The 15,038-nt window shown below is 42.2% G+C and overlaps 1 protein-coding gene across 4 annotated transcripts in view; it reads right to left on the bottom strand.

The window, feature by feature from the left end:
* The window catches only part of tgfbr1b (transforming growth factor, beta receptor 1 b), a gene marked incomplete at its 3' end in the record, with an annotated part of 109,404 nt that extends 94,942 nt beyond the window's left edge, over positions 1–14,462 (bottom strand). For 3 of the 4 annotated variants that reach the window (XM_083657981.1, XM_083657980.1, XM_083657982.1), the window contains exon 1: positions 14,306–14,462. In XM_083657981.1, the coding sequence (XP_083514107.1) occupies positions 14,306–14,447 (142 nt within the window). In that variant the 5' untranslated portion in view covers positions 14,448–14,462. The remainder of the gene's footprint in view (positions 1–14,305) is intronic. The other variant, XM_083657983.1, reaches the window with a different exon arrangement.
* Positions 14,463–15,038: the final 576 nt, after the last annotated feature.

Raw genomic sequence — 15,038 nt, 5'->3', positions numbered from 1 at the left:
ACAAGAGTGAAAAGTATACAGGGAGAAGACACACCGCTCTCTCACATGATAACAGAGTGAAAAGTATACAGGGAGAAGACACACCGCTCTCTCACATGATAACAAGAGTGAAAAGTAGACGGGGAGAAGACACACCGCTCTCTCACATGATAACAGAGTGAAAAGTATACAGGGAGAAGACACACCGCTCTCTCACATGATAACAGAGTGAAAAGTAGACGGGGAGAAGACACACCGCTCTCTCACATGATAACAGAGTGAAAAGTATACAGGGAGAAGACACACTGCTCTCTCACATGATAACAGAGTGAAAAGTATACAGGGAGAAGACACACCGCTCTCTCACATGATAACAGAGTGAAAAGTATACAGGGAGAAGACACACCGCTCTCTCACATGATAACAAGAGTGAAAAGTAGACGGGGAGAAGACACACCGCTCTCTCACATGATAACAGAGTGAAAAGTAGACGGGGAGAAGACACACCGCTCTCTCACATGATAACAGAGTGAAAAGTATACAGGGAGAAGACAGACTGATCTCTCGCATAATAACAGAGTGAAAAGTAGACAGGGAGAAGATGCAGGAGACGGGTCAGAGAATAGAGAGCGGTGAGACATAGGTGTAATAGAAGTGAGAGACAGGATAGGGATGCGAGAAGACAGCATGCATTACTTTCTAAAGGACGGTGAGATGTTTAGGTGTACTGTGTGACTAAGCAGTACAGGAGCAAAAGAGTTTGATAGATAAGGGTTTTGCAGATTCAGATAATATGTATTACTTATTGCTGATATTCAATATCTTTCAATTTGGCTGCTTTTATTGCTGAAAATGATTAAGTGTTTCTCCAATAAATGTAATTCTTGTCAGAGTGAAAAAGCACCACATGCATTTATCTTAACTTGTTTATTTTGCAGGCATTCAGTTATTGACAGTTGATGTAATTCATGCATCACTGGTCCACAACTTTAACTCAAATAAATGCTCAATAACTGTCAAACTAAATGAAAGCCTGCAAAACAGTTTTTGGATATGTGTGAGATCATGTGCAAAATAAATCAGCATTGTTTTTCCGTGAAGTTCTCCTTTAAGGTTAAGGCAATTTGAAGGCAATGGCCTTCAATTTAAGCAGTACGGAGAGGGGTGGATAGAGGTATTACTGTGATCCGATGAATTCTGCTGGGAGATGGATAGTAGCACCTGTATCACACGAGAAAAGATCTTGCCATTTTCAAAGCAGTTATAGTTGTTTTATGTGTCTGCTCTCAATATTGAGCAAATATCACGCTATATACAAGTGTCACAGCAACACAGTTTAATTGCCAGCGTTGTCAACATTCCTGCATGTTAAATTACCTGTCTGTTAAGATGAGACTGGGTCTACGTTGGCTGTTGCTGCCTGGGGGCTGTTGAGTCAAATTTTTAGCTAGGGAAATCCCCAGCGAATATACGTGAAGTTACACTGCCACCATCTTCTCAACACCATTGTGTGCATGTTGAATAATACATAACCCTATCGAGCTTCTGTCTGTGATTGTGTGCATGCAGTTAAATTAAAAGATTGGTCAAAACTACCATTTGCATGTTTGGAGCAGAGGATTTTTCAAGGATTGTCTCAAGAGACATTGAGAGAAAGAGACAGTGGACAGACACACATGCACATCGCAGAGACAAAATGAATGGTTGTCCTTCTCCCTGGCTAGCCTCTCCTGTATTATTGGGGACTACGATTGGCCTAAAGCAACATGACCATACAGTACCCAACCCACTAAGGCTGCAACTAACCAACCATTATTTTCATTGTCGATTAATCTGTTGCATATTTTCTCGATTAATTGGTTACTTGTTTGGTCTATAAAATGTCACAAGATTGGCCTAAAGCAACATGACCATACAGTACCCAACCCACTAAGGCTGCAACTAACCAACCATTATTATTGTGCTTGCTGAAAGCAAGGCACAATCTTTAAACTCCTATTTTTCAATCTGCCAAAGGTTTGGCGGGTAATAACTCCCACATTTTTCACACTACATAGACATGCAAGACCTCAAAACGTGTGGCTCATTGATGACAGGTCTGCTATGACTTTGCTAAGAGTTTAATTGAGCGGTCTGGGCGCTATTCGCGATTAAGTGCCATTTTTCCCCCATTGACTTGCATTGGGTTTCGATAAATCTGGCAAAAGCTTGCATTAAATATCTCAGAAACCATATGGCATAGAGCGACCAAACCTTGTAGGGAGGTTCCCAGAGGGGCCTTTTACTATCCACGTAAAAATTACACCAATTGACCTGATGGTGGCGCTGTAACAGCTCTGTTTAAATTTTGGTCCATAACTTTTGAACCGTAGCGTCCACATTCAAACTTCTTTTGTCCCTGGATTCATTGGGTTGTTCCGCATCTACTCATATAGGCCACGGCCATTTCTGTCTGACTAGATTTCCCGCCATTTTGAATTTGGCCCAAAACTGTTTTTTTTGTGATTCCTTCTTGAAATGTTGTCCAATCTTCACCAAACCAAAGCCCACGTCATGTGTAGACTGCCGTGCACCCCAATGATTTCGTTGTTTTTTTGGGGGGAGAAACGCACAATTGCGATATACTCGACTTCCAAAGTTCTGTGGGTGGGGCCTATTTCACAAAAATCGCCATATCTCCGGAAAACAACGTCCGATGCTAACCAACCTTGGTACAGGTGTGCAGGGATGTACTCTGAGATGATAGGAAAAAGATTGTGCCATTTCGCCTATAGGGGGCACTGTAGCAACATCAAGTACCTGTAGCTCACAACCCATAAGAGCGACTGTTCCCAAATTGGGTCCATATGTTCAGAGTACTCTTCTACTCTGCCCTAAAAAAACTACACCGATTGGCCTGACGTGGTGCTCCATCTGCCATCCTTACTTTTTTGGTACATAACTTTGGAACCATAGCTTCTACAATCAAAATTATTTTTTCACAGGTTTCCTTGGCTCGCCTAACATTTACTCATTGCTCTGATCTAAAAAAAAAAATACTCCTATTGACCTGATGGTGGCGCTATAACAGCCCTCTTCACGTTTTGGTCCATAACTTTTGAACTGTAGCGACTACAATCAGAATTCTTCCGCCCATGGATTCCTTGGCTCCTTCCGCTTCTACTCGCATATGCCCACCCATTTCCTGCCCATAACTACTTAGTCCACCCTAGCAACAGTCTAAAAATGCCCTAGTGACCAGTTGAAAACACCCTAGCAACCAGTTACTACACTCTGAAAGTTGGTACAGGTGTGCAAGTATGTACTCTGAGCTGCTTGTAGGGGGCGCTATAGCAACATTAAGTACCTGTAGCTCACAAACCATGAGAGCGACTTTTCTCAATTTGGGTACATAGGTCAGAGTAGTCTTCTACTCTACCCTAAAAAAGTCACACCGATTGATCTTACGGTGCCACTATAGAGCTGTCACTTTTTCCAAAAATAAAGGTCGAACGAAATTTAACCCCCCCCCCCCCCCCCCCCCCAAAACCCATGAAAGACACCTGCTTACCAATCAGCTCTCTGGAAACAGCGAGTCGCCATTCATATGGTCCCCATATGAAAAATACATTGCATTCAAATGAAAAAAGAAAAAAGAAAAAAAAAACATATGGCTCCTGCGTTGAATTAATCGAGGACTGAAGCCTTGCACTTGTTGCAGGCTACATTTAAATTAAGCCCTACTTACCACTTTGGAATATGTTTTTATATATTCATTTTTGTGCTCTCAAGTAGGCTAGATACGTTTGACCCCGCCGATCGATTGCAGCTGAATGGTGAGTGGAGAAATATCACTAAACCGGCATAAAAAGGTTACATAAACGTCTCCAAAGCGCACGGTGCCGTGTGCGCAACGGAGCTGAGGCTGAGGTTGGCTTGGACATGGTGATATGCCAGAATAGCCTACTACATCTAAGCAATTTAATATGGGATCGCCTGCACACAGATGATTCATATCTAGGCTACTCCTGCATTTTGCAGCTGCAACTGTGTTGCTTTCGGCCTGTATGATGTGATTGAACTTCATATTATTTCCAGCATAGTCATTGTATGAAATATGGAGATATGCAACTCTGTTGCCAATAGCCTATATGTGACCACAAAATAGGCAATTTTTATAAATGAAATCTATGCCTGCACGTACCATGTCGATTCAGTCAGCAGCCTTTTTTAATTTTATTATAATTATTTTTTATAGCCTATTAGCCTATAGGAATTATTCCATCAGTGTGACCAAACACATCATGAGATCATTATTATTCATCGAGCCCAAATGGTCTAAATACGCCTACGGATTTTGGAAATTTAGACTGAGATAAATTACACATTACTTCCACTCGCAAAAAAGACATGCAGGTTTTATTGAGTTTATTGAGAGGGTGAATTGAGCTGCTGTAGGATAATACGTGGAGGCAGAAACCGCTCTTTAGACAGTCATTCGGTAACAGACTCATAATATCCAACGCAGATTTTGATTCTGACATACAATAAAGCTTCATAATTTGCACTTTGAATAAATGAGGAAATAGGCGTGTCTGGTGCTGTAAAAGCTGGAGCAGTCCATATTGGATTGTGATTGGCTAGTTGTTAAAAACCACGCCTCTTTTGCAGGCACGAGCTCCCGTGCACGAGCATTTTCATGTGCACACGCTCTCAACTTGATTAGAAAAACCTGGATCCACTTAACGAGTTTAGTTTAGTTTAGTTTATTGTTTAGTTGGACAGGACAGTGCACATTAATAAAACAGTTTACACATATAGAATCATCCATACATGTCAACAGTAAAAGTGCCGGGATTAGTCGAAGCTAGTTTTCACCCGCAGTCCTCGGGACATAAAGAACTAAAAACTACAAGGTAATTACAGGACTGAAAACAATACGGGAATAAAAAGCAATACGGGAATAAAAGCAATATAATAAAATAAAAATGCACAAGGGATAACAATACACAGGATAAGAACAATACAGTTCAAGTGCAAGGGAGACAAGATCAGAACAATAAAGTGCAAAATCAAGGAAATTATGAGAGGGCTATTGGTTATTGGTTATGGGTGCAATGTTGGTTACTTTTGAGCCATTCCTTAAGTATATTTTTGAAGGTGGTATATGTGGGGCACTCCCTTACTGCGGCCGGGAGACCGTTACCACTAGGGATGGGCATCGAATTTCGAATTTTCGAATAATCGTTGTTATTATCAAGGTCGACTTTTATTATTGAAAGTCGAAATTCGAGAAAAATAAATAAATGTTAATTCTTTTTTTTCTTTTTTTGTGAAATGTTGCATTGTCTCCCCTGATTCTAAGTATAGTCGAATCGCTTGGTTTGAGCAAGTAAAACAATTTTTATAAGCATTTTAAGCAAGGTTTATGAAAAAATGAATGGCGGATGAAATCCCATGAAGAGGGAGAGGGGGTGACTTTGGCACCCCTCTTTGGCACTCAGACCTGAGCCTACTAAATATTTAATGAACCACTCATGATTGTCAAAACTGTTTTTTATTTTCGAAAATGTCAATGTCATGTAACATGTTCTTTACTTCAGTGGTGCAATGCTTGTTTGAGCTAAAAATCAACAGCAGAAGCTTTTTATATTAATTAATAAAGCCTTAGACTTAGAATCAGAGGAGACAATGCAACATTTCACTCACAATTTTTTTTTTTTTTTTACATTTTTTTTTTTTTCCGAATTTCGATTAAAAGTCGACTTTGGCCAGCGAATTTCGAATAGTGTTTTTGCTAGAAATGCCCATCCCTAGTTACCACCATACCTTACCACCCACGATAGGGCTTGGTATCGAGTTTCGATACTTACTTGGCACCGAAATGAAAGCATCGATACTAAGGGGTATCGAAGCCTCCCTTGTCAAACGATACCAATTTTCGATACCAAAACAAAACAGCGTCATTGAGCCTATAAGCATGCGACATGCTTGCACACCGCGCTCTAATACGGCTGGTGATTGGCTGTCATGTAGAGGCATGCAAGAAACGTTACGCCCACTTTAGCCGGTGTGTTTGTTGTGACAGTGAGCCAGGCGTGCGGTGCGGATATAGTATACAAGAAGTTAGCCACTCAAGCTAGTCCTATCCTGGAGTATATGGCGAAGATGATGAAAAGCAGGGAAAGAAACAAAAACAACAAGGACTGGTTTCCACAGACAAGAGAAATAATCGCGAGGTGGGTCAGCTTACCGCAAATTGTTGTTGATGTTAGTGGTTATCAGATCCCTCAGTCTGACAAATCCATGCATCTGGCTGTGAGTTGTCGCTAGCATTAGATCGTTTAATTAATTGCCGCAGTAACGTTATGCGCAAGCGGGCATTGTGTATTTTTAGCAACTTGTTAACAAACGCTGATGTCATGATAGTTTGTTGAATGTAAATGCGATTCATTTATATTGATAGGCTAGTAAGTGAATGCATGAAGTGGAGCTGTCTCGTCAGATTGGACAAGAATGACGTTCTGTTGCAGCAGTGAGCATTAAACACTGATCTGCAATGCTAGCGTTAGATGTTTCATTAATTAGCGTTAACGTTATGTGCAAGCGGGCAGTTATCACCCATTATGTATTTTTAGCAACTCGTTAACAAACGCTGATGTCATGATAGTTTGTTGAATATAAATGGGATTCACTTTGTGCCATTATTGATAGGCTAGTCAATGCTCAACTAGTCTTCCATGCATGAAGTGGATCCATCTCATCAGTTTGGACAAGAATAGAGTTCTGTTGCATCAGTGAGCATTAAACACCGATTTGCAACTCTCTCTTTTGCACTGAAAACTATTCCACTGATTTATTTGTTTTACATTTCTTTCCTTTGTAGTACTCCAATATTTTTTGTAGGGACGGCAATAAGTTTAGACAACTTAAAGTTATGTTAAATACAGTAGGTTTTATTTTTTTCTGCTGTAAAACTTAAGATGGGGGGAAAACTAAAGATTTGTAAAATAATTTCAATGTGTAATGCAGTTTTATTTTTGTTCAAATGGATTTTTCTAAAAATTGGTATCGAAAAAAGTATCGTTCAGGAACCGGTATCGAAATCCAAGTATCGAAACGGTATCGATATCGAAAAATTTTGAACGATACCCAGCCCTAACCCACGATGGACAAAACGTTTCTCCCAAATGCAGTGCATCTGTGGCCCAACTCAGTGTCTCCTCTTTGACATGCCCTGGTGGTCATGCCCTCCACGGACCTCCGCTTAAAAAACTCTCCCAGAGGGGGTGGGGCAAGTCCATGGAGACACTTAAAAACAAAGCAGGCCTGTCTAAAAGTTTTAAAATGGTCAAAATCAAAGAAATTATGCTTCTTTAAAGTGCTACAGATATGGGCGGAGATGGTTTTTTTGTCGTAGATCTTTAGGGCTTTCTTAAAAAGAGATTCAATCGGCTTAAAAGCAGTTTTACAAGCCAAAGACCAGCTCGTTAGGCAGTAGTCGATGTGGGAAAAGATCATAGAGTGTACGAACATCAAGGCAGCATCGTCAGTCAGGAAATCTCTGATCTGTCTGAAGTTCGCCAGATTGTATCTAACTGAATTGGTCACTTTCTTAATGTGTTTCCGAAAGGTGAGGGATGAGTCCAGGGTGACTCCGAGATATTTGAACTTGTTGAGAACTAGATTCGTGGTATGAGTTAGGTAGATGGCAATGATCTGGTTAAGCCAAACCAGATCAAGGGACAGATCCTGGATCTGCTTATCCTACATTCGTGGTATGGGCCTCTGGAAACACCGTAGCAAACAGTTAGTAGGCCTACACCTTCGCAACTGCCTAACAAACGTTACAAATTGGGGCTGTATTCATACTGCATCAAAGGTCGGGGTTGAGGGCAGGGACCTTGCAAGGCAGGCGGTGCATGGCGAGGACAGCAAGCACAATTAAATTTTCGGTAGGAAATTTAGATATTCTAGTTGTCATTGTCGATTAATCTGTTGATTATTTTCTCGATTAATTGGTTAGTTGTTTGGTCTATAAAATGTCACAAAATGGTGAAAAATGTCAATCAGTGTTTCCCAAAGCCCAAGATGACGTCCTCAAATGTCTTGATTTGTCCACAACACAAATAGATTCTGTTTACTCTCTCTTGTAACGGACAAGCCCGTCTTTTATTGTCACACGAACACCACAATACATGCATGCGGCCACAACACACTCATGCTGACGGTGGCCGGTGAAAAGTGTCCTCTGCATTTAACCCATCCAGGCATGTCCTTTCCTCCGAGGGGCAGGCCAGGAGCAGTGGTCGCTTTCTCGTACAGCGCCGGGGGACCAACTTCGGATATTGTCGTCACTGGACGGATGACGATGACGATCTGATCTTCTGCATGTTTTTAGTGGGGGGTTATATATGGAGGAACCCCCTGGGGGAGCACGGGGAGAACATGCAAACTCCACACAGAGAGAAAGGCCCTTACGACGAGATAACCCACCTTGGCAGTAGGCACTGAAGACATAGGGGGGAACACAACCACAGCGGCCACAGTGTCCCAGGCGAGAATCGAACTCAGGACCTTCTAACTCTGAGGCGACAGCGCTACCGACTGCGCCACTGTACCCCCCTGAGCTTACTGTCATAGAAGCGTAATGAAACCAGAAAATATTCACATTTAAGGAGCTGGAATCAGAGAATTTTGACTTTTTCTCTTAAAAAAACTGCTCAAACCGATCAATTATCAAAATAGTTGGCGAATTTAATTTAATAGTTGACAACTAATCGATTAATCATTGCAGCTCTACTACAACCCACCTTTGTAGGTGCCCCATTGGCTGATATGTGTGTAGATGTACAGTATATATGATATTTTCACCTGTTTCAATTGATTGGTAATGGTGGCTGTCAATCAAAAGTGGGCGAAGCTTGGGTTCATTAATGTGACTAGTGGAGTCCTTATAGAGGTCCGCTGCTACGTTAGAGCTTACAAAGCAAAGATGGCGGAGATCCGCATTGATGAGCGAAGCATCAGTTAGTTACATTGTATCTGTTTGTAGGCGTCTTTTGTTTCCATGCTGAGTCCACGTCCTGTTAGCGTGTTTTATGATCAATGAAGCAGAGAGCTGTTGACGAGACGGAATGCTGGCAACCCTGAAGAGACACAGCTGCATCAGCAGAGCTAACCCTTCAAGCTGCTTCAGGTAAGTTTGGCTTACTTTACAGTAGGGGTGGGAATCACAAGTTTGTTTGATATCAATACAACATGATTTTTAGAGCATTGTTCGTTATACTTTGTCCTATGCTTTCTTTTAAGTGTAAAGTGTATTGGGACCATGCTTCATGGTGATTTTGCACTTTAAATAAAAATGTATTGATTGATTGATGATATCCATTCATTGGAATGGATGAAATCTGCCACAATACGATTTTGATACGAATCGATTCAGGGGGCTGCGATTGATATGAGACGATATGCGTTGATTTATATCCGAGAGGGGAGCGAATATCCTCTCCCTCTTTTTCTTGCGTGCCTGCCATGGCGCTCGCATTGTTTGTATGCAGAAAGAGGTGTGCTTGCGCAGAACAAACGTGGCATTTAATTTCAAAATAAAATAGAAATCATGTTCATTTCTTATGGTGTCATGGGGCCCTATCTTCCCAAAAGCAGTAATTTAGAGTTTGCGATCGTTTAACGTCGTGCGCAATGCAAATTGAGGGCGGGCACAAGCGCATGCCTGTTATAATTGTACTGGGCATAGGCGTGCCACATGCCAAAGCAGGCATTTCAGCACTAAAATGTGGGGATAGATGGCATTATCCTATCGTCAGCAGCGCGCAATTACTTTGCGCTAAGAGCTTTGAAAAGGACCTCTTATGCGCTAAATACCTTGCTGCGCTGGAGCGCACCATAATCTCCGTGCAGCGCAGCGCAGAAACATCATTACGCACGGACATGCCACCCCAGGACATCAAATTCTGCTGCTAAAATTGGGTAACCAGTAGGGCTGTGAATCTTCACTGGCCTCACGATTCGATTACGATTCAGAGGGGTACGATTCGATTCGATAACGATTATCGATGCATCTCATCTCGATGCATCTTAAATCGATGCATCACTTTTTTCCCCGAATACATGATTTTTTTTCTCACTTTCTTTTTAAAAGTGCATTTAGAATTGCATTGTATTATGATCCATAATTAAAATAAACAACTGCATGTACTTCCATTCTATTTTATTTGATTATATAAAAAATAATAATAATAATAATAATAATAATAATAATAATCGATTTTTGATATTTGTGAATCGATGCAGAATCGTGCAGGTCCGCATCGCGATGCATCTTATAATCGATTATTTTTGACACCCCTAGTAACCAGCAGATTATTCGGTGAGGCAATCAACTATAATTCACTGAGAAACTTTTATCACATTGCAAGGAGGGGTTATGGTAAATTAATTGAGAAAACTTGTACATTGTGGCCTACTTGCAATAGGCTATTCACCTTCACCTGCTATAACCCGGAGGGTCGTTGGCATCACAGCCGATCTGGCACAAGCCTCGGCATGAGTCAAGTTTTAAAGGACGGCTTTACCGTGGGGAATATGAATATATATTAAATCTCACGCCCCTAAGGTTTTCGAATCCGTTGAAATTTTTGAAATCGGTGCTTCCCTGCCTGACCTATCAACCATCTCTCACATATTTTTCGGGCCAGCCGACGTCATCTGGCCCGAGTCCGCCTTGCGGAAGTCGAGCGCCTATGAACTACAAGTGTTGTGAGCCATGGTCCCGCCTCTAGAGGTCCTCCACGCCCCTTCAGAGGTCTCGAAGAAAAGCAAAAGGCAGCCATCTTGTTCAACCGCCTAGCCTATGGTAGCTAGGTTAGCTTTCCATAGCTCCTTGCAAAGAGACCATTATCTCTGGAACGGAAGCACGGACAGACACGGGACTGGCGGCATTGGAAAGCTCGTCAAATTTTACATCTAGTAGTAGGTGCGTTGAAGTAACGAAATCAACGCTGAGCAATGTACCCGATTTTACACATTTTTACATGAATTAGTCACAACATCAAACTCCTACAAAAATGCCTTAAAATGCATGAAAAAATTTTTATGAAGACATCTCCGGACATATATACTACCGTTTAAATTTGGTGCAATTTGGAGGCAATTTTTTTTTTTATGTTTTGTAATTTTTTCTTCTTCTACTAAATCTTTTTATGTCGAAGCCTTCTTCTTCTTCGACTTTTATGGCGGTTGGCAAGCATATATGTGCATTACCGCCACCTACTGGAGTTTGATATCAGCCAAATGCCTGAGGGGTGGGCCTGGAAACGAAGGCCACGCGAGCCCAGTGCATTGTGGGAAATGTAGTATTTCGGGTGCCCGCACCCCCCCCTCCCCTCCACCACCCCCCCCCCCCCCCTCACACAGAGTGCATTTCTGGTGATATCTCTGGCGGGAAACAACCAATTTCAAAAATTTCAACGGATTCGAAAACCTTAGGGGCGTGAGATTGAATATATATTCATATTCCCCACGGTAAAGCCGGCCTTTAATTGAGTCCACTGTAAATCCTCCAATCTTTTCTTTTGTCTTTATGTTCTTTTGTCGCCGTTTACCCGCTGCAAACATGTTTCTATTGTCCCACCGCAGTCAACAAAATAACCCGAATTGCATCAAAACTCAGATGTTTTTAACAGGTATATGATGTGATGGTGTTGTTATGAGATAGGGATAATATATACAGTCAATAGGCCTGCCCTACACCTATCCAAATTACGAATGGGAAGAATTACAGCATGCCTCACGCAAACTGTATTACATGGACAGCAAGACAGGAATCTGGTTTGATTGATCTAACGCCCAGGCATTGCCAGGCCACACCTGTGAATACTTCTGGTGGTTAACACCGCACAAATCCCGTTTGCGCCGTGCATAAATGATTTGGCACGCCTGTAATCTGCGTTTGCGCCCGTTGTTGTGACGAGTTATGCTTCCCCGCACCACCATGCATCGCCACCACATTTTGGGGCTGGTTTAACTTAAAAACAGGGGGGTCACGTCTACTAGGGATGTTCATCAATAATCGAAAATCGATAATTGATCGTTAAGGTATTGATTCGATCATGTGGAATTGGTATCGATTTTTCATATTATTTTTTTTATAAAATCAAATAGGCCTACATGTGCTGAAACTATAAGATTGGATTTCACTACGTGGTCGCAACCAGGTGAGGGCGCAATGGGACTATGAGGCAGAGAAAACTGAACAAAACACCTCTGGGTGGGGCTATGGGCGTGGTCTCACTGGGCTGGCTGCGGTGAGAACAGCTCACCACTCAGCCAGCCCAGACGAGGAAATGAAGCGAGCGAAGCGAAGTTTTGTGTGGGACCATCTCCAGTTAAAAGACGACATTGTTCATTGCAAGAACTGTGATGCCATTTATAAGTACAGCACGGCTAAGATGCCAATGAGTCACCACTTGAACAGCGTACATCCGAGCCTGGTTAATGAGCTCTCAGCCTACCATCACTTCGGTGTTAGCGCGAGGAGATGTGATGGCCGGCGGCGTGCAGAAAAGCTCACCCAGGCCGTCTGCAACCTCATCGAGACAGATATGCTGCCCAATACATATCGTTAACACCTGATCAATGTGATTGAGCCAGCATATGAGCTTCCCTCATGGAGCACCATTACCAGGCGGATTGAAAAGCGCTTTATAGCGCTTAGCAAATAGGCATTATTTAAAAATATATATCTAAATATAAAAATATATATATATATATTATTATTAATATTATCAATAATCGATCGGTAATTTTCCCGAATTTCGATTATGGAAATTGATTCAAAATGCCCATCCCTAACGTCTACCCAAACAATTATATCATTTTTAAACAGTTATGTTTCTGTATAAATCATTACAATATGTTCCCGTGAGGTGCGGATGCGTTTTTCTGCTGTCTGGCGGGGGTGCAAAACTCGGCATAACACCTGGATAGCGGACTGCAATCTTCCCTGCTTTAAGGCACACACAAACAGGTGCGCAAGCGCTAATAGGGGATATCGCCTGTACGAAGATAGGGCCCATGGTGATTTATATTTGATAAAAATATCTAAATTCCTGGATAAGAAGACCATGAGGCTTTTAGCTACGTCTTTAATTCAATGTCATTATGACTACACTTGTATATCCTGGTACAGTGGTTTCACTAAAGGATTAAAGGACAAGCTTCAAAAAGCTCAAAACAAACACACGGTCTAATAATCAAATGTTGCTGCAGTTTTTGGACCTGTTTAGACTTTTTTCCCCATCTCCATGCACCTATGAAGTAGGTGAAGTTGTATCAGAAACTCCTACTTAGCCTCTGCTGTAAGCCAGAGGACTTTTTCAAGGAGGCACAATGACAATAAATCAGCCCAGACACTAACAAAGTGAATGTTGTGAACTAAAGACTGAATCAATCAGTGCTGACTTTGTTCAAACTAATTCTTGGCTTCCAATCTGCCCCCACGGCCTGAGATAAACAGCACTCATCTGTGCTCTTTGTGCTTGTCATTTACTTTCTTACTTTAGTTCCTTTCAGTCCACTGTGGTGTCATGACATGCCTGAAGAATTCACTCAAAGCACCAGTTTTATAAAGCCTTTTGTAAAGAGTTGCAATAGTGTAAGCTAAGTAATAATAACAACTTTGTCTTCCATCTATCTATCCAAAATCTGGACTTTCCCCAGTAGTTCAATAACCTGAGGAATTCTGGTACTTTGGTCTGGTACAGACTAAGCCCTTATTAATGATGGGTTATTTTCTATGAACCTTACTTGGCCTGGGGTCGGGGTTGCGGTAGTCTGTGTTGTGTGTGTAGTTACCGGGGGAAAACACTGGGGTTGCGGTTGCAGTAGTCAGTGTTTTGTGTGTGTGTGTGTGTGTGTGTCTGTGTGTGTGTGTGTGTGTGTGTGTGTGTGTGTGTGTGTGTGTGTGTGCGCGCACGCACACACCCACAATATGGCATAAAGCTAGAAAGACTAAGTCCAAGTCCTTCCTTGGCAGCCTGCTGGAGGTGTAAGTCTCCACAGAGAGGTGCTAATTTATGGCTAGCATCAAGTACAGCTTTTGCCAGTATGTGCGTGTGCGCGCGCACGTGTGTGTGTGTGTGTGTGTGTGTGTGTGTGTGTGTGTGTGTGTGTGTGCGTGTGTGTGTGTGTATGTGTGTAGTTACCGGGGAAAACACTGGGGTTGGGGTTGCGATTGCAGTAGTCAACGTTGCAGTAGTCAGTGTTGTCTGTGTGTGGTTACCGGGGAAAACACTAGGGTCAGTCAGTGTTGTGTGTGTGTAGTTACCGGGGAAAACACTTGGGTCGGGGTTGCGGTTGCAGTAGTCGGTGTTGCAGCACATGGGGAAGATGCCAGTCTCCTGTTTGACGGAGGGTGCACAGATGAAGGGGCGATCCCGTGGGATCAGCTCGTTCTCGTGCACACACATGCTGCGCTCCGTGGTCAGACGGCTGCCCGACTTCTTGATGGCCACGAAACAAACGCCGTCTGTGGTGCAGCTGGAGTTAGCACTGCAGCGCTCACAGTAGCACTGGAGGGCTGGAGGGAGAGAGAGAGAGAGTTTAGACCGAGTGATTTTATTTAGGATTGGTAATAACAAACACAGACATACAAACATGCCTAGGTTTCTGAAGAAGATGGAGATTGAGATGAGTAAGGTTGTCAAAAGTATAAATAGTATCGATAAGCATCGATATTCCAGGAATGTATATGACAAGGTAAATACATTTAGTAGAAATTACCCCCAAATTTCCAGTTTATTCCGGTTAATTACCATATATGTATTGCTTCAACAAGCTAAAAGTGTTCTGATAGGCTGACGACTAGAGCAGGGGTAATCTGGTGGTGACTTAGACTAGAAACTCAAGTCTTAATTGTAACTGCTTGAGAGTTGTGGACCAGTGAGGTAAGTTGTGGACCTGTGATGTCATTTGTGCATGAATAAAATAACTGGTCCATAACTTAATAGGGGTGGGGGGAAAAATCGATTCACCTAAATATCGCGATTTTTAGAATCGAT

The sequence above is a fragment of the Poromitra crassiceps genome, assembly GCF_964638095.1.
Source record: "Poromitra crassiceps genome assembly, chromosome: 2".
Classification (NCBI taxonomy): domain Eukaryota; kingdom Metazoa; phylum Chordata; class Actinopteri; order Beryciformes; family Melamphaidae; genus Poromitra; species Poromitra crassiceps.
The sequence above is the reverse complement of the archived record's forward strand: the minus strand, read 5'-3'. Positions and strand labels throughout refer to the sequence as shown.